The sequence below is a fragment of the Bombina bombina genome, chromosome 3 (genome assembly GCF_027579735.1).
Source record: "Bombina bombina isolate aBomBom1 chromosome 3, aBomBom1.pri, whole genome shotgun sequence".
Classification (NCBI taxonomy): Eukaryota; Metazoa; Chordata; class Amphibia; order Anura; family Bombinatoridae; genus Bombina; species Bombina bombina.
In genome coordinates this window covers 718,547,835-718,570,179 of record NC_069501.1, presented here as the reverse complement: position 1 = coordinate 718,570,179, position 22,345 = coordinate 718,547,835, and the positions used below count along the sequence as shown (strand labels likewise).

Below are 22,345 nucleotides of genomic sequence, written 5' to 3'. Positions count from 1 at the left end.
TTTTTCCACATGGCTAACGTTTTTTCTGCATAGAAACCGTTATATCAGGTCTCCCACTGTTGTAATATGAGTGGGAGGGACCTTGTTTTAGCGCCTTGTTGCGCTGTTAAAATTCTAGCACAGTCTTGCTGTTTTCTGCCTCCTTGATCCAGGACGTCTCTAGAGAGCTCAGGGGTCTTCAAAATTCGTTTTTGAGGGAGGTAATCAGTCACAGCAGATCTGTGACAGTGTGTTTGACTGTGATAAAAGCGTTAAATCTTAATTTGATATCTGTTTTTGGGTATTGAGGGGTTAATCATCCTTTTGCTAATGGGTGCAATCCTCTGCTAATTAATACATTTCTCGTTAAGAATTGTTGACTATAACTGAATTAGATTTCTTTGTTATTCAACTGTGTTTTTAAAAGCGCTGCAGCGTTTTTTATATTGCTTGTAAACTTATTGAAAGTGATTTCCAAGCTTGCTAGCTTCATTGCTAGTCTGTTTAAACATGTCTGATACAGAGGAATCTGCTTGTTCATTATGTTCAAAAGCCGATGTGGAGCCCAATAGAAATATGTGTACCAATTGTATTGATATTACTTTGAATAAAAGTCAATCTGTACCGATAAAGAAATTATCACCAGACAACGAGGGGTAAGTTATGCCGTCTAACTCTCCTCACGTGTCAGTACCTGCATCTCCCGCTCGGGAGGTGCGTAAGATTGAGGCACCAAGTACATCAAGGCCCTTACAAATCACTTTACATGATATGGCTAATGTTATGAAAGAAGTATTATACAATATGCCCGAATTAAGAGGCAAGCGCGATAGCTCTGGGTTAAGGACAGAGCGCGCTGATGACACGAGAGCCATGTCTGATACTGCGTCACAATTTGCAGAACATGAGGAAGGTGAGCTTCATTCTGTCGGTGACGGTTCTGATCCGGGGAGACCGGATTCAAAAATTTCAATTTTTAAATTTAAGCTTGAGAACCTCCGCGTGTTGCTAGGGGAGGTGTTAGCAACTCTGAATGATTGCGACACCGTGGCAATCCCAGAGAAATTATGTAGGTTGGATAGATACTATGCGGTACTGGTGTGTACTGACGTTTTTCCTATACCAAAAAGGCTTACAGAAATTATTAGTAAGGAGTTGGATAGACCCGGTGTGCCCTTTACCCCTCCTCCGATATTTAGAAAAATGTTCCCTATAGACGCCACCACACAAGACTTATGGCAGACGGTCCCTAAGGTGGAGGGAGCAGTTTCTACTTTAGCCAAGCGTACCACTATCCCGGTGGAGGATAGCTGTGCTTTCTCAGATCCAATGGATAAAAAATTAGAGGGTTACCTTAAGAAAATGTTTGTTTAACAAGGTTTTATATTGCAGCCTCTTGCATGCATTGCGCCTGTCACGGCTACAGCGGCATTCTGGTTTGAGTCTCTGGAAGAGGCGATTCGCACAGCACCATTGGATGAGACTTTGAGCAAAGTTAGAACGCTTAAACTGGCTAATGCGTTTGTTTCGGATGCCGTAGTGCATTTAAGCAAATTTACGGCTAAAAATTCCGGATTCGCCATACAGGCGCGCAGGGCGCTATGGCTTAAATCCTGGTGAGCAGATGTAACTTCTAAGTCTAAACTACTTAACATTCCTTTCAAAGGGCAGACCTTATTCGGGCACGGCTTGAAGGAAATTATTGCTGACATTACGGGAGGTAAGGGCCACACCCTTCCTCAGGACAGGGCCAAATCAAAGGCCAAACAGTCTAATTTTCGTGCCTTTCGTAACTTCAAGGCAGGAGCAGCATCAACTTCCTCCGCTCCAAAACAGGAAGGAACTACTGCTCGTTCCATGACTGGTTGCCTTTCCAACCCTGTCTGTAACAAGGGCAAGCAGGCCAGAAAGCCTACTTCCGCCCCTAAGACAGCATGAAGACAGGGCCCCCTCTCCGGAGACTGATCTAGTGGGGGGCAGACTTTCTCTCTTCGCCCAGGCCTGGGCAAGAGATGTACAGGATCCCTGGACGTTGGAGATTATATCTCAGGGATACCTTCTGTATTTCAAAACTTCTCCTCCACAAGGGAGGTTTCATATGTCAAGGTTATCAACAAACCTAGTAAAGAAAGAGGCATTTCTACAATGTGTACAAGACCTCTTAGTGATGGGAGTGATCCACCCAGTTCCGCGAACGGAACGAGGACAAGGGTTTTACTCAAATCTATTTGTAGTTCCCAAAAAAGAGGGAACCTTCAGACCAATCTTAGACTTAAAAATCTTAAACAAATTCCTAAGGGTTCCATCGTTCAAGATGGAAACCATTCGGACCATCCTGCCCATGATCCAAGAGGGTCAATATATGACCACAGTGGACTTAAAGGATGCCTACCTTCACATACCGATTCACAAAGATCATTATCGGTACCTAAGATTTGCCTTTCTAGACAGGCATTACCAGTTTGTAGCTCTTCCCTTCGGGTTGGCTACGGCCCCGAGAATTTTTACAAAGGTTCTGGGCTCACTTCTGGCGGTACTAAGACCACGAGGCATAGCGGTGGCTCCGTACCTAGACGACATTCTGATACAAGCGTCAAGTTTTCAAAATGCAAAGTCTCATACAGAGATAGTTCTAGCATTTCTGAGGTCGCATGGGTGGAAAGTGGACGTGGAAAAGAGTTCTCTGTTACCGCTCACAAGGGTCCCTTTTCTAGGGACTCTTATAGATTCTGTAGAGATGAAGATTTACCTGACGGAGTCCAGGTTATCAAAGATTCTCAATGCTTGCCGTGCCCTTCACTCCATTCCAAGCCCATCAGTAGCTCAGTGTATGGAAGTAATCGGCTTGATGGTCGCGGCAATGGACATAGTGCCATTTGCGCGCCTGCATCTCAGACCGCTGCAACTATGCATGCTAAGTCAGTGGAACGGGGATTACTCAGATCTGTCCCCTTTGCTAAATCTGGACCAGGAGACCAGAGATTCTCTTCTCTGGTGGTTGTCACGGGTTCATCTGTCCAAAGGAATGAACTTTCGCAGACCAGATTGGACGATTGTAACAACAGATGCCAGCCTTCTAGGCTGGGGAGCAGTCTGGAACTCCCTGAAGGCTCAGGGATCGTGGACTCAGGAGGAGAAACTCCTACCAATCAACATTCTAGAATTAAGAGCAATATTCAATGCTCTTCTAGCTTGGCCTCAGTTAGCAACACTGAGGTTCATCAGGTTTCAGTTGGACAACATCACGACTGTGGCTTACATCAATCATCAAGGGGGAACCAGGAGTTCCCTAGCGATGTTGGAAGTCTCGAAGATAATTCGCTGGGCAGAGTCACACTCTTGCCACCTGTCAGCGATCTACATCCCAGGTGTGGAGAACTGGGAAGCGGATTTTCTAAGTCGCCAGACTTTTCATCCGGGGGAGTGGGAACTACACCCGGAGGTATTTGCTCAACTGATTCGTCGTTGGGGCAAACCGGATCTGGATCTTATGGCATCTCGCCAGAACGCCAAGCTTCCTCATTACGGATCCAGGTCCAGGGACCCAGGAGCGGTGCTGGTAGATGCACTTGCAGCCCCTTGGGTTTTCAACATAGCTTATGTGATTCCACCTTTTCCGTTGCTACCTCGACTGATTGCCAGGATCAAACAGGAGAGAGCATCTGTGATTCTGATAGTGCCTGCGTGGCCACGCAGGACCTGGTATGCAGACCTAGTGGACATGTCGTCCTGTCCACCATGGTCTCTACCTCTGAGGCAGGACCTTCTAATTCAGGGTCCTTTCAACCATCCAAACCTAATTTCTCTGAGGCTGACTGCTTGGAGATTGAACGCTTGATTCTATCAAAGCGTGGGTTTTCGGATTCGGTTATTGATACATTGATACAGGCTCGGAAACCTGTTACCAGAAAAATTTACCATAAGATGGCGTAAATATTTATATTGGTGTGAATCCAAGAGTTACTCATGGAGTAAGGTTAGGATTCCTAGGATATTGGCTTTTCTACAAGAGGGTTTAGAAAAGGGCTTATCCGCTAGTTCACTAAAGGGACAGATTTCTGCTCTGTCTATTCTTTTACACAAGCGTTTTTGTCAGGCTTTGGCTAGGATTAAGCCTGTGTTTAAGGCTGTTGCTCCTCCGTGGAGCTTAAACTTGGTTCTTAAAGTTCTTCAGTGTGTTCCGTTTGAACCACTTCATTCCATTGATATTAAGCTTTTATATTGGAAAGTTCTGTTTTTGATGGCTATTTCCTCGGCTCGAAGAGTCTCGGAGTTATCTGCCTTACATTGTGATTCTCCTTATCTGATCTTTCATTCAGACAAGGTAGTCCTGCGTACTAAACCTGGGTTTTTGCCTAAGGTTGTTTCTAATAGGAATATCAATCAAGAGATTGTTGTTCCATCATTGTGTCCTAATCCTTCTTCAAAGAAGGAACGTCTTTTGCATAATCTAGACGTGGTCCGTGCCCTGAAGTTCTACTTACAGGCAACTAAAGATTTTCGACAAACTTCTTCCCTGTTTGTTGTTTACTCTGGACAGAGGAGAGGTCAAAAGGCTTCGGCTACCTCTCTCTCTTTTTGGCTTCGTAGCATAATACGTTTAGCCTATGAGACTGCTGGACAGCAGCCTCCTGAAAGAATTACAGCTCATTCCACTAGAGCTGTGGCTTCCACTTGGGCCTTTAAAAATGAGGCCTCTGTTGAACAGATTTGCAAGGCTGCAACTTGGTCTTCACTTCATACTTTTTGCAAATTTTACAAATTTGACACTTTTGCTTCTTCGGAGGCTGTTTTTGGGAGAAAGGTTCTACAGGCAGTGGTTCCTTCTGTTTAATGTTCCTGCCTTGTCCCTCCCTTCATCCGTGTACTTTAGCTTTGGTATTGGTATCCCATAAGTAATGGATGACCCGTGGACTGAACACACTTAACAAGAGAAAACATAATTTATGCTTACCTGATAAATTTATTTCTCTTGTAGTGTGTTCAGTCCACGGCCTGCCCTGTCTTTTTGAGGCAGGTTCTAAATTTTAAATTATAACTCCAGTCACCACTGCACCCTATAGTTTCTCCTTTCTTGTCTTGTTTCGGTCGAATAACTGGATATGATATGTGAGGGGAGGAGCTATATAGCAGCTCTGCTTGGGTGATCCTCTTGCAACTTCCTGTTGGGAAGGAGAATATATCCCATAAGTAATGGATGACCCGTGGACTGAACACACTACAAGAGAAATAAATTTATCAGGTAAGCATAAATTATGTTTTTGTCACCACACTCCTCTTTGCCCTTCCTAGCAGTTAAGCAGGCAGAGAGAATGACTGGGGGGTGGAGCTAAGGGGGGAGCTATATAGGCAGCTCTGCTGTGGGTGCTCTCTCTGCCACTTCCTGTAGGGGAGAAGAATATCCCACAAGTAAGGATGAATCCGTGGACTCTATACATCTTACAAGAGAAAAGGAAATATACTGATAAACCTGAATCATGGCAAATATAAGTACAATTATATATTTAGAACTTTATATTTAAAGTGCCAAACCATAGCTGAGAGTGTCTTAAATAAAGGAAACATACTTACCAAAAGAGACTCATCTACATAAAGTAGATCGCCAAACCAGTACTGAAACGAGAATCAGCAGAGGTAATGGTATATAAGAGTATAACGTCGATCTGAAAAGGGAGGTAGGAGATGAATCTCTATGACCGATAACAGAGAACCTATGAAATAGATCCCCGTTAGGATGACCATTGTATTCAATAGGTAATACTCCCTTCACATCCCTCTGTCATTCACTGCACTCAGAGGAACCGGGATTAAAAAAAAAGCTGAGAAGCGTATATCAACGTAGAAATCTAGCACAAACTTACTTCACCACCTCCATAGGAGGCAAAGTTTGTAAAACTGAATTGTGGGTGTGGTGGGGGGTGTAGTTATAGGCATTTTGAGGTTTGGGAAACTTTGCCCCTCCTGGTAGGATTGTATATCCCATACGTCACTAGCTCATGGACTCTTGCCAATTACATGAAAGAAATAAGCGTCTTTGTAAAGTTTAATAAATGAAAGTGCCCCTGATTTTAAAATTATATTTAGATACCGGGCACTTATTCATTAAGCTTTACAATCACTTTAAGGTGTAGATGGTGGGAATAGGAATTGACTTCACATTGTCCATTTAAGATACATTTTTACAGAAAATGCCCCCAAAAGCTATTGATGCCTGGTACTTTATCCCACCCCACCCCCCCTCGACAAGCTGAGCTCCAGCATGGCAATGTGCATGTTGTAATGTTTGCCACCACGCTGAGGGAAGAAACAGGTGTGTTAAGCAGCAAAAGCACGCAGAGAGAAGTTAAGCCTAGTAAGTGTTGAACGCTGCGTTCTGTAAAGGCTTGTAGAATGGGACGGCATGACAGTGTTAATGCTGGGAATCCGCAGCAATACCTGAGCTGCGCAAAGTCCAATATACTGAGCAGGGCTAAGTCCCTGCTGAATGCTGCAATAGTAAAAGTTTCACACATTTATTATTGTTGAACCCACCAGCAAAAAAACAGCAAACAAACCCTTCAGAGGAACTATTAACAAACATATGAAGACAGTATAGCCCAAAAAGAGATATTGGTAACAATGGAGCTTTTGTGACATTAACCCCAGACATCCCAGAAACAAATTATCTTAGAACAGTGGGTTGCATGTCAGTGAAATAAAGCAATGTGTGCCCTGGCCTTCTACTGAGCCTGGGGCCTGTGTGAGTGTAAGTCATCTACTTACCCCTCTGCCACTCACTCTACTGATCTTATCCAGCTGCATACATCCTGCATCCAGTAGAAGAGCCCATCTAAGTTATGTGTACTAACTGTGGATCCTGTACTGGAGATACCCTGGTGAGCTAACAGGAAGAGGCTGCAGGACCAGTCCCAGCGATCCTGTGGCTAGGCTAGTGAAAAACTCCCTCAGGATAATTATTCTCATTGCCTATGGTACTCCACAACCCCCTCTACCCTCTTCTCTGTTCTATGAGGGAGATAATGGGCCTCACAGCAATTTGAGCACCCCTTTCCTGATAAAGTCTAAGCACCTCACATTTTTACCTACATATGTGAAGGAAAAAATATAGGCTGAGGGAAAATCAGGAAGTGGGAGGGATTAAAGCTCTTGGCATTGGGTACATTTTTGCCTGCCTCCTGGTGGAGAAGAGTTTAATCCCAAATGTTATGGCTTGTGGACTCAACATCTTCTGAAAAAGAAAGCAGACACTTACTGAGCTAAGTCAGAGAGAGAACTTTGTGGTGAAGGTTTTTTTTGTTTGTTTGTTTTTTTTAACATTTCTTCCTAAGCCCTAAAGCTTGATTTGCTACATGATTTAAGATCATAAGGCAATTTAGATGTTTTTTTTTTATCATTTCTTATGTACTTTATACATCTGTGATACTAGTTAAAAAGAAGATTCTAATAATACTTCACAATACTGAAATATGTTCAAGCTATTGCAAACATATGCAAATGCATTCCTAAAGTTTTTGTTTTTATCCTTGAGTTTTATTAACTACATTTTCTTCATTTTTTATTTAAAAAAAACAAAAAAAAAAAAACAAAAAAAAAAACAGACATTAAACACAACATTAATAAAAGAAGAAAAATGTATAAGCAGCTATGGGTCAAATTGTGCCACTAAGGTTATATGCCGCAATATAGACTAGCAAACAAAGCTTTGTTAAAATAACAAATCTTTTAATCCTAAAACTGTAATATCTATGTATTATATCCTACTCACCTCTGCTTCTGCCTGGGCTCTCTGACACCGGTATTGAGCAATCAGTCTGTCAGCCTGAGCAAGAGCTAGTGCCTTTGCTTCCAAAAGGTCTTGCAGTCGACTTTCTTTAGACTGAAACAAGAACCATTAATCTACACAATTGTAAAACAAAAACCATTTAGGAAAGGGGTATAAGCACTTTTTACTTACTGCTAGAGCAGACAATTTTTGCTCATAAACATCCATTAGATCAGAAATTCTGACATTGTTTCCTTGTTCTTTCAACTGCAAAGATAGATTGAAAATGTTCACATTACAATAAAAAGTTAGATTTTTTTCATGCTGGTTTCTAGAATGGTAAAAACAAGCCAAAACAAAACCAGAAATGCTACCTCCATTCCTGTCTGCAGCTTTACTATAAGGTCCTGAATATTTGAAGAGGGTATATCTACTGAATTCTGTAGATTTGGAGTGTGGGGTGTTTTACAGTTGTTTGTAAGAACTTGCAAACCCATTTTTTTTGGAGGATGATCAGTTTCTTGCTGTATATATGCATTATTAGCAGCAATGCTCTCACCAAGCCTGAAAGAACATGTAAAAATATCAATATATTACAATGCAATTTAAAAAGCACATTTTACAAAAGCTTTAAAACATACTTGAAAAATATTTACAAAGCAAATGCTTCAGTTCTGTAATTGTATTCAAGATACCTATACAACCCATAATATATGAAAGCAAAAAAATAAGCTAGTACAGAAGAAAAAAGTAAATGGAAAAGTGAACAGTTTGAAAAGTCTTGTACTGTTCAAAACTTTTCAGATATTAGACCCAATTTCGACTGGCAAAAGTGTTTCCCAATTCCAGTCCTCAGGACCCACTAACAAGCCAGATTTTTTGAACTACAGCACGGGTGAAATAATTAGTCACCAACCATGGTTAGAAACCTGCTCTCATCCAGAAAAGTCTGGCAAGTTAGTGTATTCTAATGGTACTGATAAGACTGGTAACTGGTAAGATAAATTTGCATTTTGTTGCAATTTTTATATATATATATATATATATATATATATATATATATATATATATATATATATATATATATATATATATATATATATATATATATATATTTATTATTTTTTATTTGGCATTTTCAACAAAACCTTTTAAAGTGTTTATTTTATTGAGCAATTAAATTGTATGTGTCTCTCCTTAACATACATACATACATACATACATGTAGGGTATGCCCTTATCCAAATGCACACCTCTCAAGGTAAAATTTGCCTTCACAGAATACTGTAAATGCTCGCATAGTACTGACCAACCTTTTTAATATCACCTGAGCTGATCGCTTTAAAGATTCAGGCTATTTGCAAATATAAAACATTCATAAAGTAACTTTGGACATCCAGTAGGCTGCATTCTAAGATGGGCACCAACTTCTGAAGCTCTGATAAAATTGCTCTTTCATAAGCTAGATTGTGGCCACACAATTTGTCATCCGTTTTGCCCTTGGCAACACTTGTGCCCAGGTAATTGTTAGGATAAAGAATCGACATCCTTTAGTCGCCGAGAAGCAGTTTACATTGATTGAAGCTGTGTGCCACTGTGGCGGCACTTAGTATACAGCTGAGATAGTACCTTCTCTACACCATTTGTTTTCATAATGTCATTACTTTGAGAATACTATCCAAGACAATGCAGGCAGCAGACAGTATTGCTGCTTCTCCCTAATCTGGACCGGTTCCTTTCCAGCTATGATGAGCTGTGTGAGCTAGTACAGTCAGTGAACAAACGTATCTGCAAAGAAAGGCTACTATTTCTGAAAGGCCGGGCCATCCTCCACAGGACGGCAAACGTTTTGAATCTATTGTCGACAGCTCTAGCATAAGACCCTGCTGCTCCGGATCCACAGGAAACAGATTTGGGGAAACTGGCCTCAAATGCAAAGATGGCTGACCTGACCTTGTTCACTGTGTGCCAGTGTACAAAGAGTTAAACGCATATGTGGAAGACAGTGGTACAGCTCAAAATAAAATGAGATCAGACATACTGTAAGTTATTTTGAAATACAGCAAGTGAAGAGAGGTCTGGATTGAAGTGGATCTTTGTACACGCAATACGCTCCTAAGCTAATCAAAGTTATTACAACTGCTTCTTAGAACATGACAAATTGCTTAAAGGACTCTAACACGATCCAGGATTATACCTATAGGGTATATGTCTCTAATAAGAGCCAAGCTGTTTGTATATCACCTTCTTAAAGAGCTGACTACAACAGTGCAACTCTTGGCAGGGCCCTCTACCCATTTGATCCTTATAAATGTTTCCTTGTATACTACCTATGTTAATAGCGCTGCGGAATCTGTTGGCGCTCTACAAATAACCAATAATAATAGTTCTGTGGAACAGCCAATACCTCCCAGGCCACTTCGATATATATTTGTATGACTTGGACATTAATCACAAAATCAGGTATTGGTTAATCTAACCATGCAATATTAGCAGCAGTCTTGTTTTTCAGTGTAGCGTTGCTTTTGCTTGACATCTGTTGAAACAGCAACTGCTTCAAAACTTAAATTACCACCATTTCTAATCTTCGGAGTTAAGTTGCCTTGTTTGATTTGGAGATTTCCGCTCTGTGCTAACTATATAAAATTGTTTATATTCTTCTCTTTTTTTTACTATTTTCATAAATGCCATCTTGGGTCTTAATTTACTTAGTTCCTAATAATTTTGGGGAAATCGGTTTGTTTATTGTTGTCCTCCATTATTAAAATTTATTTTTCTTTTGATATCAGGAATTTGTTATACTGTTTTTGTGTCTTCTGTGTTAGTAGCGGGTAGGAGCAATTCTCAGGAGTAATGGATCATGAACTCTTACCACCTGTATGAAAGAAGTTAAAATATTTACAGTTATTCATAGACTATCAAAAAAATTTAAATAGCATATTATAATAAGTCATGAAATATTTATGATAAAATATGACCAGCAGGATATGTATGCACGTGAAAGCCCTCATGCATATTTTTTTAATGTCTATGTTCTACTACAAACCCCAAGAGTAAACATGCACAGTAATGTCTACACAATTTTTACCCACATTGTAGCCAGTATGGGAAGTAACATTTTCTGATATCCCAACAATCCAAAATCCATGCAGATTTCGTTACTATTTTTAAATTGTTTAAAGGTGATAAATGAGGTGATTTTTTTAATAGGGCCCTTTAAAGCTATTCTATTCCACCACATCTCACACATCAAATATTATTTCTATGAAATAGTTAGACAGCAAAGCCAGTCAAGTATTAATACAGACCAAATTATAATCTGGTTTTTCAATCCATTTACTTACACAACCGCAGGGAAGTCTGGCAAAGGTGCTGCTTCAAACAGTATTCTAAGTCCAGTGTGAACTCTCTCTCTTTCATCCGATGTTAAGGCAAATGACAGTGGTGTTATCAAGCGATGATCCTAGAAATAAACATTTTTTATTTCGATCATCTTATTGCTATGCAGAGTTTATTATACAGGCAGCCTTTCTACTAATGCTTTCCTTTAATGGAATCATACCTGAAGAATTTTGTAGAAAGTAGCTTCCATGTTCATTACCATCTGCTTTAGTCTGCTCATGAGATCCAGCGTTTTAAGAATAACATCTGCAGCAACTTTGCTAAAAAAACAAAACAAAAACAAAAAAAACACAACAAAGCTGAATATACGGTATAAAGCTACATAAAAAAAAAAACAACAATAATCTTAAAGGGACAGTCTACACTAAAATTGTTATTGTTTAAAAAAGATAGATAATGCCTTTACTACCCGTTCCCTAGCTTTGCACAACCAAACATTGTTCTATTAATATACTTTATAACATTTAAACCTCTAAATGTCTGCCTGTTTCTAAGCCACTACAGACAGCCACTTATCGCATGCTTTTTTATTAGCTTTTCATAACAGGAGACTGCTAGTTCATGTGGGCCATAAAGATAACATTTTGTTTACGCCCGAGGAGTTATTTAAGATTTAGCACAACACAGTACTAAATGGAAGTCAATAGATAATAAATTAAAAGTCATGTAATCAGGGGGCTGTCAGAAGATGCTAAGATACAAGGCAAGAGGTAAAAAGTATATTAATATAACTTAGTTATGCAAAACTGGGTAATGGATAATAAAAGGGATTATGTATCTTTTAAAACAATAACAATTATTTTGTAGACTGTCCCTTTAAATAGAATGTAAAAACGAATTTGCTATATTAAATATATTTAAAAAAATTGTGAATTTAAGAGATACTTACAATAGTTCTGAATCTACCATTTTGGTTCCAAAGCCAGTATCAACACCACTGTATGTCAATTGATAATCAACCAAGGATACACATCTGTTGACAGGAACCATTTTAGCAATGTGAGATTTTAATGCATCATCGCCGCAGAGGAGTAGACATAGTCAAGGAGAGCTTAATAACCGTTTTACCCTTGTTTTAGTATTAGAACACAAGTTTTGTAGTAATTTAAAAGGATATTTAATAAGACATTTATGGCTTTCACAATTCTTTCACATCTCTTCTTGGCAAATGCTTCATTAAGCCTCTGGTCGGGAATTTGCAGCTGTTCAATAATAACTGGAAGCAGCAAACCAACAAAGCGTTCAGCTGACTGGCCATTACCAGTATAGATGACATCCTATTCAAAAAGGGAAAAGCAAAGCTAAAATACAACATTTAAATGGTTGTACAGTAAATTTCATAGACATGGATTCTAAAACCATAAGATTTATTGGAGAGATACTATAGGAGTAAATGCAATTCATTCCTTAGTAAGAGAGTATGAGAGGCACCCTTTTAAAGTAGTCTTCACAGGATCTTGCACATTTCGTATCTTTGACTAAGATGGCAGAACATGATATGTATTAAAAAAAGAAGGTAATGAAAGAACTTTTTTCTTTCATGAATCAGATACAGCATATACAACTACACATTGAGTTATAATGCAGGGTTACTCCGTTGAGTCTTGCTCAGTTTTATTAAATTTGCCTTTACCAGTGGCTCCTATCATTTACATAAATAACCTTTTGCCATCTCCTATTTTTATTTATATACTTGAAAGTATATTAAAAGGACATGAAATCCCAATTGTTCTTTCATGAGTCAGATAGTGCATACATTTTTAAATAAAAACTTTCCAATTTACTTCTATTATCAATTTGTTTAATTCTCTTTGTAGGAGCAGCAATGAATTACTGGAAGCTAGATGAACACATTTGTTGAGTCAATGCCAATTGTCATTTATAGGCAGCCATCAATCAACAGTTAGCGGCCAATAGTGCATTGCTACTAATGAGTCTACCTAGGTACGCTTTTCAACTAAAGTTTGATAACAAAAGTTAATTGGAAAGTTGTATTATAATTCAGATAGAAAGTGCAATTTTAACTGTTAATTTTGACTTTAATGTCCCTTTAAAAAGGGATAAGAAACCCCAAATTTTTTTCTTTCACGATTCAGATAGATCATGCAATTTTTAGCAACTTTCTAATTTACTCCTTTCTTTCATTTTATCTTTATTTGAAAAGCAGGAATGTAAACTTAGTAGCCGGCCCATTTTCGGTTCAGCACCTGGGTAGCACATGCTGATTTGGTGGCAAGCTCTACCCAAGGTTCTGAAAAAAAGAAGATGAAAGAAAAAAAATTGGGTTTCATTTACCTTTAAAGGGACATGAAACCCACATTTTTTCTTTCACGATTTAGAAAGAGAATGCAATCTTTCTAATTTACTTCTATTATCTAATTTGTTTTATTCTCTTGATATTTCTTGCTGAAAAACATATCTAGATATGCTCAGTAGCTGCTGATTGGCTGCACATAGAAGCCTTGTGTGATTGGCTCACCCATGTGCATTGCTTTTTCTTCAACTATGGATATCTAAAAAATTAAGCAAAATAAATAATAGAAGTAAATTGTAATGTTGTTTAAATTTGTATTCTCTATCTGAATCATGAAAGAAAGATTTTGGGTTTAGTGGCCCTTTAACTCAAATACTTGAAAAAGCTTTAACATGCTAATTTAAAATGACAAAGAATACATTCTAAAATTACTTATTGTTAATGTAAAATCATTATAGATTCCTACATTTTTGTTTTATGAAAAAACATAATTTATGCTTACCTGATAAATTTATTTCTCTTGTAGTGTGTTCAGTCCACGGGTCATCCATTACTTATGGGATATATTCTCCTTCCCAACAGGAAATTACAAGAGGATCACCCAAGCAGAGCTGCTATATAGCTCCTCCCCTCACATGTCATATCCAGTCATTCGACCGAAACAAGACGAGAAAGGAGAAACTATAGGGTGCAGTGGTGACTGGAGTTATAATTTAAAATTTAGAACCTGCCTCAAAAAAGACAGGGCGGGCCGTGGACTGAACACACTACAAGAGAAATAAATTTATCAGGTAAGCATAAATTATGTTTTCTCTTGTTAAGTGTGTTCAGTCCATGGGTCATCCATTACTTATGGGATACCAATACCAAAGCTAAAGTACACGGATGATGGGAGGGACAAGGCAGGAACATTAAACAGAAGGAACCACTGCCTGTAGAATCTTTCTCCCAAAAACAGGCTCTGAAGAAGCAAAAGTGTCAAATTTGGAAAATTTGGAAAAAGTATGAAGTGAAGACCAAGTTGCAGCCTTGCAAATCTGTTCAACAGAGGCCTAATTCTTAAAGGCCCAGGTGGAAGCCACAGCTCTAGTGGAATGAGCTGTAATTCTTTCAGGAGGCTGCTGTCCAGCAGTCTCATAGGCTAAACGTATTATGCTACGAAGCCAAAAAGAGAGAGAGGTAGCCAAAGCCTTTTGACCTCTCCTCTGTCCAGAGTAAACGACAGAGAAGAAGTTTGCCGAAAATCTTTAGTTGCCTGTAAGTAGAACTTCAGGGCACGGACCACGTCTAGATTATGCAAAAGACGTTCCTTCTTTGAAGCAGGATTAGGACATAATGATGGAACAACAATCTCTTGATTGATATTCCTGTTAGAAACAACCTTAGGTAAAAACCCAGGTTTAGTACGCAGGACTACCTTGTCTGAATGAAAGATCAGATAAGGGGAATCGCAATGTAAGGCAGATAACTCAGAGACTCTTCGAGCCGAGGCAATAGCCATCAAAAACAGAACTTTCCAAGATAAAAGCTTAATATCAATGGAATGAAGGGGTTCAAACGGAACACCCTGAAGAACTTTAAGAACCAAGTTTAAGCTCCAAGGAGGAGCAACAGTTCTAAACACAGGCTTAATTCTAGTCAAAGCCTGACAAAAGGCCTGGACGTCTGGATTCTCTGCCAGACGCTTGTGTAAAAGAATAGACAGAGCAGAAATCTGTCCCTTTAGTGAACTAGCGGATAAGCCCTTTTCTAAACCCTCTTGTAGAAAGGACAATATCCTAGGAATCCTAACCCTACTCCATGAGTAACTCTTGGATTCACACCAATATAAATATTTACGCCATATTTTATGGTAAATTTTTCTGGTAACAGGTTTCCGAGCCTGTATTAATGTATCAATAACCGAATCCGAAAACCCACGCTTTGATAGAATCAAGCGTTCAATCTCCAAGCAGTCAGCCTCAGAGAAATTAGGTTTGGATGGTTGAAAGGACCCTGAATTAGAAGGTCCTGCCTCAGGGGTAGAGACCATGGTGGACAGGACGACATGTCCACTAGGTCTGCATACCAGGTCCTGCGTGGCCACGCAGGCGCTATCAGAATCACAGATGCTCTCTCCTGTTTGATCCTGGCAATCAGTCGAGGTAGCAACGGAAAAGGTGGAAACACATAAGCTATGTTGAAAACTCAAGGGGCTGCTAGTGCATCTACCAGCACCGCACCCGGGTCCCTGGACCTGGATCCGTAACAAGGAAGCTTGGCGTTCTGGCGAGATGCCATGAGATCCAGATCCGGTTTGCCCCAACGACGAATCAGTTGAGCAAATACCTCCGGGTGAAGTTCCCACTCCCCCGGATGAAAAGTCTGGCGACTTAGAAAATCCGCCTCCCAGTTCTCCACGCCTGGGATGTAGATCGCTGACAGGTGGCAAGAGTGAGACTCTGCCCAGCGAATTATCTTCGAGACTTCCAACATCGCTAGGGAACTCCTGGTTCCCCCTTGATGATTGATGTAAGCCACAGTCGTGATGTTGTCCGACTGAAATCTTATGAACCTCAGTGTTGCTAACTGAGGCCAAGCTAGAAGAGCATTGAATATTGCTCTTAATTCTAGAATGTTTATCGGGAGGAGTTTCTCCTCCTGAGTCCACGATCCCTGAGCCTTCAGGGAGTTCCAGACTGCTCCCCAGCCTAGTAGGCTGGCATCTGTTGTTACAATCGTCCAATCTGGTCTGCGAAAAGTCATTCCTTTGGACAGATGAACCCGTGATAACCACCAGAGAAGAGAATCTCTGGTCTTCTGGTCCAGATTTAGCAAAGGGGACAGATCTGAGTAATCCCCGTTCCATTGACTTAGCATGCATAGTTGCAGCGGTCTGAGATGTAGGCGCGCAAATGGCACTATGTCCATTGCCGCGACCATTAAGCCGATTACTTCCATGCACTGAGCTACTGATGGGCTTGGAATGGAGTGAAGGACACGGCAAGCATTGAGAATCTTTGATAACCTGGACTCCGTCAGGTAAATCTTCATCTCTACAGAATCTATAAGAGTCCCTAGAAAAGGGACCCTTGTGAGTGGTAACAGAGAACTCTTTTCCACGGTCACTTTCCACCCATGCGACCTCAGAAATGCTAGAACTATCTCTGTATGAGACTTTGCATTTTGAAAACTTGACGCTTGTATCAGAATGTCGTCTAGGTACGGAGCCACCGCTATGCCTCGTGGTCTTAGTACCGCCAGAAGTGAGCCCAGAACCTTTGTAAAAATTCTCGGGGCCGTAGCTAACCCGAAGGGAAGAGCTACAAACTGGTAATGCCTGTCTAGAAAGGCAAACCTTAGGTACCGATAATGATCTTTGTGAATCGGTATGTGAAGGTAGGCATCCTTTAAGTCCACTGTGGTCATATATTGACCCTCTTGGATCATGGGTAGGATGGTCCGAATGGTTTCCATCTTGAACGATGGAACCCTTAGGAATTTGTTTAAGATATTTAAGTCTAAGATTGGTCTGAAGGTTCCCTCTTTTTTGGGAACCACAAACAGATTTGAATAAAACCCTTGCCCCTGTTCCGTTCGCGGAACTGGGTGGATCACTCCCATCACTAAGAGGTCTTGTACACATTGTAGAAATGCCTCTTTCTTTACTAGGTTTGTTGATAACCTTGACAGATGAAACCTCCCTTGTGGAGAAGTTTTGAAATCCAGAAGGTATCCCTGAGATATAATCTCCAACGTCCAGGGATCCTGTACATCTCTTGCCCAAGCCTCGGCGAAGAGAGAAAGTCTGCCCCCCACTAGATCCGTCTCCGGAAAGGGGGCCCTGTCTTCATGCTGTCTTAGGGGCGGAAGTAGGCTTTCTGGCCTGCTTGCCCTTGTTCCATGACTGGTTGCCTTTCCAACCCTGTCTGTAACGAGCAGGAGTTCCTTCCTGTTTTGGAGCGGAGGAAGTTGATGCTGCTCCTGCCTTGAAATTACGAAAGGCACGAAAATTAGACTGTTTGGCCTTTGATTTGGCCCTGTCCTGAGGAAGGGTGTGGCCCTTACCTCCAGTAATGTCAGCAATAATTTCCTTCAAGCCGTGCCCGAATAAGGTCTGCCCTTTGAAAGGAATGTTCAGTAGTTTAGACTTAGAAGTTACATCTGCTGACCAGGATTTAAGCCATAGCGCTCTGCGCGCCTGTATGGCGAATCCGGAATTCTTAGCCGTAAGTTTGGTTAAATGCACTACGGCATCCGAAACAAACGCATTAGCCAGCTTAAGGGTTCTAAGCTTGCTCAAAGACTCATCCAATGGTGCTGTGCGAATCGCCTCTTCCAGAGACTCAAACCAGAATGCCGCTGCAGCAGTGACAGGCGCAATGCATGCAAGAGGCTGTAATATAAAACCTTGTTGAACAAACATTTTCTTAAGGTAACCCTCTAATTTTTTATCCATTGGATCTGAGAAAGCACAGCTATCCTCCACCTGGATAGTGGTACGCTTGGCTAAAGTAGAAACTGCTCCCTCCACCTTAGGGACCGTCTGCCATAAGTCTCGTGTGGTGGCGTCTATAGGGAACATTTTTCTAAATATCGGAGGAGGGGAAAAAGGCACACCGGGTCTATCCCACTCCTTGCTAATAATCTCTGTAAGCCTCTTTGGTATAGGAAAAAAGTCAGTACACACCGGTACCGCATAGTATTTATCCAGCCTACATAATTTCTCTGGGATTGCCACCGTGTCACAATCATTCAGAGCCGCTAACACCTCCCCTAGCAACACGCGGAGGTTCTCAAGCTTAAATTTAAAATTTGAAATTTCTGAATCCGGTCTCCCCGAATCAGAACCGTCACCCACAGAATGAAGCTCTCCGTCCTCATGTTCTGCAAATTGTGACGCAGTATCAGACATGGCTCTCGTGTCATTGGCGCGCTCTGTCCTTAACCCAGAGCTGTCGCGCTTGCCTCTTAACTCGGGCATATTGTATAATACTTCTTTCATAACATTAGCCATATCATGTAAAGTGATTTGTAAGGGCCTTGATGTACTTGGCGCCTCAATCTCATGCACCTCCCGAGCGGGAGACGAAGGTACTGACACGTGAGGAGAGTTAGACGGCATAACTTACCCCTCGTTGTCTGGTGATAATTTCTTTATCGGTACAGATTGACTTTTATTCAAAGTAATATCAATACAATTGGTACACATATTTCTATTGGGCTCCACATAGGCTTTTAAACATAATGAACAAGCAGATTCCTCTGTATCAGACATGTTTAAACAGACTAGGAATGAAGCTAGCAAGCTTGGAAATTACTTTCAATAAGTTTACAAGCAATATAAAAAACGCTGCAGCGCTTTTAAAAACACAGTTGCATAACAAAAAACTAATTCAGTTATAGTCAACAATTCTTTAAATGTATTAATTAGCAGAGGATTGCACCCATTAGCAAAAAGATGATTAACCCCTCAGTACCCAAAAAACGGATATCAAATTAAGATTTAACGTTTTTATCACAGTCAAAACACACTGTCACAGGTCTGCTGTGACTGATTACCTCCCTCAAAAACGAATTTTGAAGACCCCTGAGCTCTCTAGAGACGTCCTGGATCAAGGAGGAAGAAGCAGGAAGACTGTGCTAGAATTTTAACTGCGCAACAAGGCGCTAAAAAAGGCCCCTCCCACTCATTTACAACAGTGGGAGACCTGATATAACGGTTTCTATGCAGAAATATACGTTAGCCATGTGGAAAAAAAAATTCATGCCCAAAAGGATTTATCACCAAAGTACCTCACAAAACGAATAACATGCCAGTAAACGTTTTAAAAACAAACTTCTTTTAATGTCATGCAAAGTTATCACTAAGCCTGCTACCAGTCGCTTCCACTGCAGATAAGGCTTAAGCATTATTTCAGTATTAACAGTATTTTCTCAGTCAAATTCTAGTCCCTAGAAAATAACTCTACTGTGCATACATTTATCAGCCTGATACCAATCACTACTACTGCATTTAAGGCTGTACTTACATCATACGGGTAACAGCAGTGTTTTCTTAGTCAATTCCATTCCCAGAAAATATTGTACTGCACATACCTCATTTGCGGGGGACCCCGCATGCTATTCCCATGTTCTGAAGTTACCCCACTCCTCAGAATGTCGAGAACAGCCAGTGGATCTTAGTTACGCCTGCTAAGATCATAGAAAACGCAGGCAGTTTCTTCTTCCAAATACTGCCTGAGATAGAAAAACAGCACACTCCGGTGCCATTTAAAATAACAAACTTTTGATTGAAGAATAATTAAGTAAAAACTCCAACTCCTCTCGCGACCTCCTTCTTTGTTGAGGGTTGCAAGAGAATGACTGGATATGACATGTGAGGGGAGGAGCTATATAGCAGCTCTGCTTGGGTGATCCTCTTGCAACTTCCTGTTGGGAAGGAGAATATATCCCATAAGTAATGGATGACCCGTGGACTGAACACACTTAACAAGAGAAATGTGAATTAAATTTAAAATATAGAACCATGCAGAGAAAAAAAATGTCTGTCATTTAATATTTATGCAATACAAAAGAAAACAGAAAATACAAGATTTAATTTGTTGCATTATTTTTGTTTTTCTATAAACTATTTCTGAAAGTGCATTTTCCACAAAACAAAAACAAACTATGAGCAAATCACAGAAAAACTAATTGAAAATGTTCCAGGGGTCTAATCTGCTTCAGCACAGGGGTGATAAAAGCCTCAGCAGTCACTATTGAGAATGAATTACCAGAACAAGTAGATACATACCTCAAAAATCTCTTTAAAGACTTCAAGGGCCAAGACAGAGCAGTTATGTGGTGCATCCAATGGCTGACTTGACCAATGAACAAGTGCCACAGCTGGTTCTGAAGACTTTGTGCGTGGCCCAAGTCGTCCATTTCCTGATCCTGTAATGCCAGTTTGTTCAAATATAGTTTCTCGTAACGTGTGACGTAAACTTGTCACAGTACAGAAAGCTAGCAACAGTTCTAAAACCTGAATAATATAAAAGTATCTGTAAAAAATACTCTTAATGCAAAAGAAAAACATAAAAAAAATGTTTAACTTTAGTTTTGCAATTCAAATGTTTTCCAGTTTTAGCCTGGGTTGTAAAGTCAAACAAACATTCCATGCCAAACATGTTCAGTTACCCATTTTGATCTTGTAATTCTAGCTTAATTGAAGTATACTGGAGATGTATAGTTTAAAAAACAAATTATGCTTACCAGATCATTTTTTCTTCTGACGGGGAGAGGCCACATCTGCATTCATTACTCTTGGGAAATACAGAACCTGGTCACCAGAAGGAGGCAAAGACACCCCAACCAAAGGCTTAAATACCTCCCCCACTTCCAACATCCTCCAGTCATTCTGTCGAGGGAACAAGGAACAGTAGGAGAAATATCAGGGTGAAAAAGGTGCCAAAAGAACAAATAAAATATAAGGCTGCCCCATAGAATAAAAAACGGGTGGGGAGCTGTGGCCTCTCCCCGTCAGAAGAAAAGAAAATTATCTGGTAAGCATAATTTAAGTTTTTCTTCTTAAAACGAGGAGAGGCCACAGCTGCATTCATTACTTTTGGGAAAACAATACCCAAGCTATAAAGGACACTGAATGCAAAACGGGAGGTAATAGAAAAAGGAGAGGCAGACCCCAATCTGAGGGCACCACAGCCTGCAAAACCTCTCTCCCGAAGGCTGCTTCAGTAGAAGCAAAAAAACATCAAACATGTAAAGTCTGGAAAAAGTATGTAAGGAGGACTAGGTAGCCGCCTTACAAATCTGATCCATAGAGGCCTCAGTCTTGAAGGCCCAAGAGAAAACCACTGCTCCTGTAGAATGAGCCGTACTCCTCAGAGGAGGCTTATGTCCCGCTGTCTCAAAGCTAAAAACGGAGGACACTTCTCAGCCAAAAAGATAAGGAAGTCGAAGAGGCCTTCTGACCCCCAAGCTTCCCGGAAAAGAGAACAAACAGAGAAAGAAGTTTGTCTAAATTCTTTTGCGGCCTGAAGATAGGACTTCAAGGCACAAACCACATCCAGAATTACATTGAAAACGTTCCTTCGGCGAAGGAGTAGGACATAAGAAAGGAACCACAATCTCTTGATTGATGGTGCGAATTGACACAACCTTAGGAAGAAAACCTATCGGTTCGTAGAACAGCCTTATCAGCATGGAAAGCCAGATAAGGAGGGACGCATTGCAAGGCAGCAATCACAGATACTATGCGCGCAGAAGCAATAGCCAGTAGAACCTTCCAAGATAATAATGTGATGTCTACTTCATGCATAGGCTCCAACAGAGCCCATGCAAAACTTAAAGAACAAGATTGAAACTCCAAGGAGGAGCAATAGATCTAAACACAGGTCTGATCCTAGCAAAGCCTTAACAAATGACTGCACATCAGGAAGCTCAGCTAACCTCTTGTGCAGTAACACAGACAGGGCCGAAATCTGTCCCCTCAGGGGACTTGCAGAAAAGCCCTTCTCCAGTTCATCCTGGAGAACAGAATAAGTAGGCCCTCCACACCTTATGATAGATGCGACGAGCAACCAGCTACAAGCTTGAATGAGAGTAAAATAACAAAAACCCTTTCTTGGCTAGGACTAAGCGTTCAATCTCCACGCAGTCAGCCTCAGAGAATCTAGACATAGATTAACAAAGAGACCTTGGTCAGCAGATCCCTGCAGCAAGGAAATTTCCACGGAGGAGATAATGACATCCCCACTAGTCCGCAAACCATATCCTTTGCGGCCTAGACGGAGCAATCAGTATCACAGACGCCTGTTTGATTCGAGCCACTACACTAGGAAGTAGTGGTCACGGCCGGAAAAGATAAATTAGATTGAACCTCCAAGGCACCGCTAATGAATTTATTAGCTCCGCCTGAGGATCCCTGTACCTCGACCCTTATCTGGGTAGCTTGGTATTGAGACGTCATG

General features: G+C 40.7%; 1 protein-coding gene across 1 annotated transcript in view; it reads right to left on the bottom strand.

The window, feature by feature from the left end:
- The window catches only part of CIP2A (cellular inhibitor of PP2A), a 335,048-nt gene that overhangs the window by 194,183 nt on the left and 118,520 nt on the right, over positions 1-22,345 (bottom strand). The window contains exons 9-16 of the mRNA XM_053707535.1: positions 20,173-20,400; positions 12,261-12,420; positions 12,033-12,174; positions 11,304-11,403; positions 11,086-11,204; positions 8,116-8,305; positions 7,934-8,008; positions 7,745-7,855 (exon numbers count right to left, since the gene is read on the bottom strand). Of these exons, the coding sequence (XP_053563510.1) occupies positions 7,745-7,855; positions 7,934-8,008; positions 8,116-8,305; positions 11,086-11,204; positions 11,304-11,403; positions 12,033-12,174; positions 12,261-12,420; positions 20,173-20,400 (1,125 nt within the window). The remainder of the gene's footprint in view (positions 1-7,744; positions 7,856-7,933; positions 8,009-8,115; positions 8,306-11,085; positions 11,205-11,303; positions 11,404-12,032; positions 12,175-12,260; positions 12,421-20,172; positions 20,401-22,345) is intronic.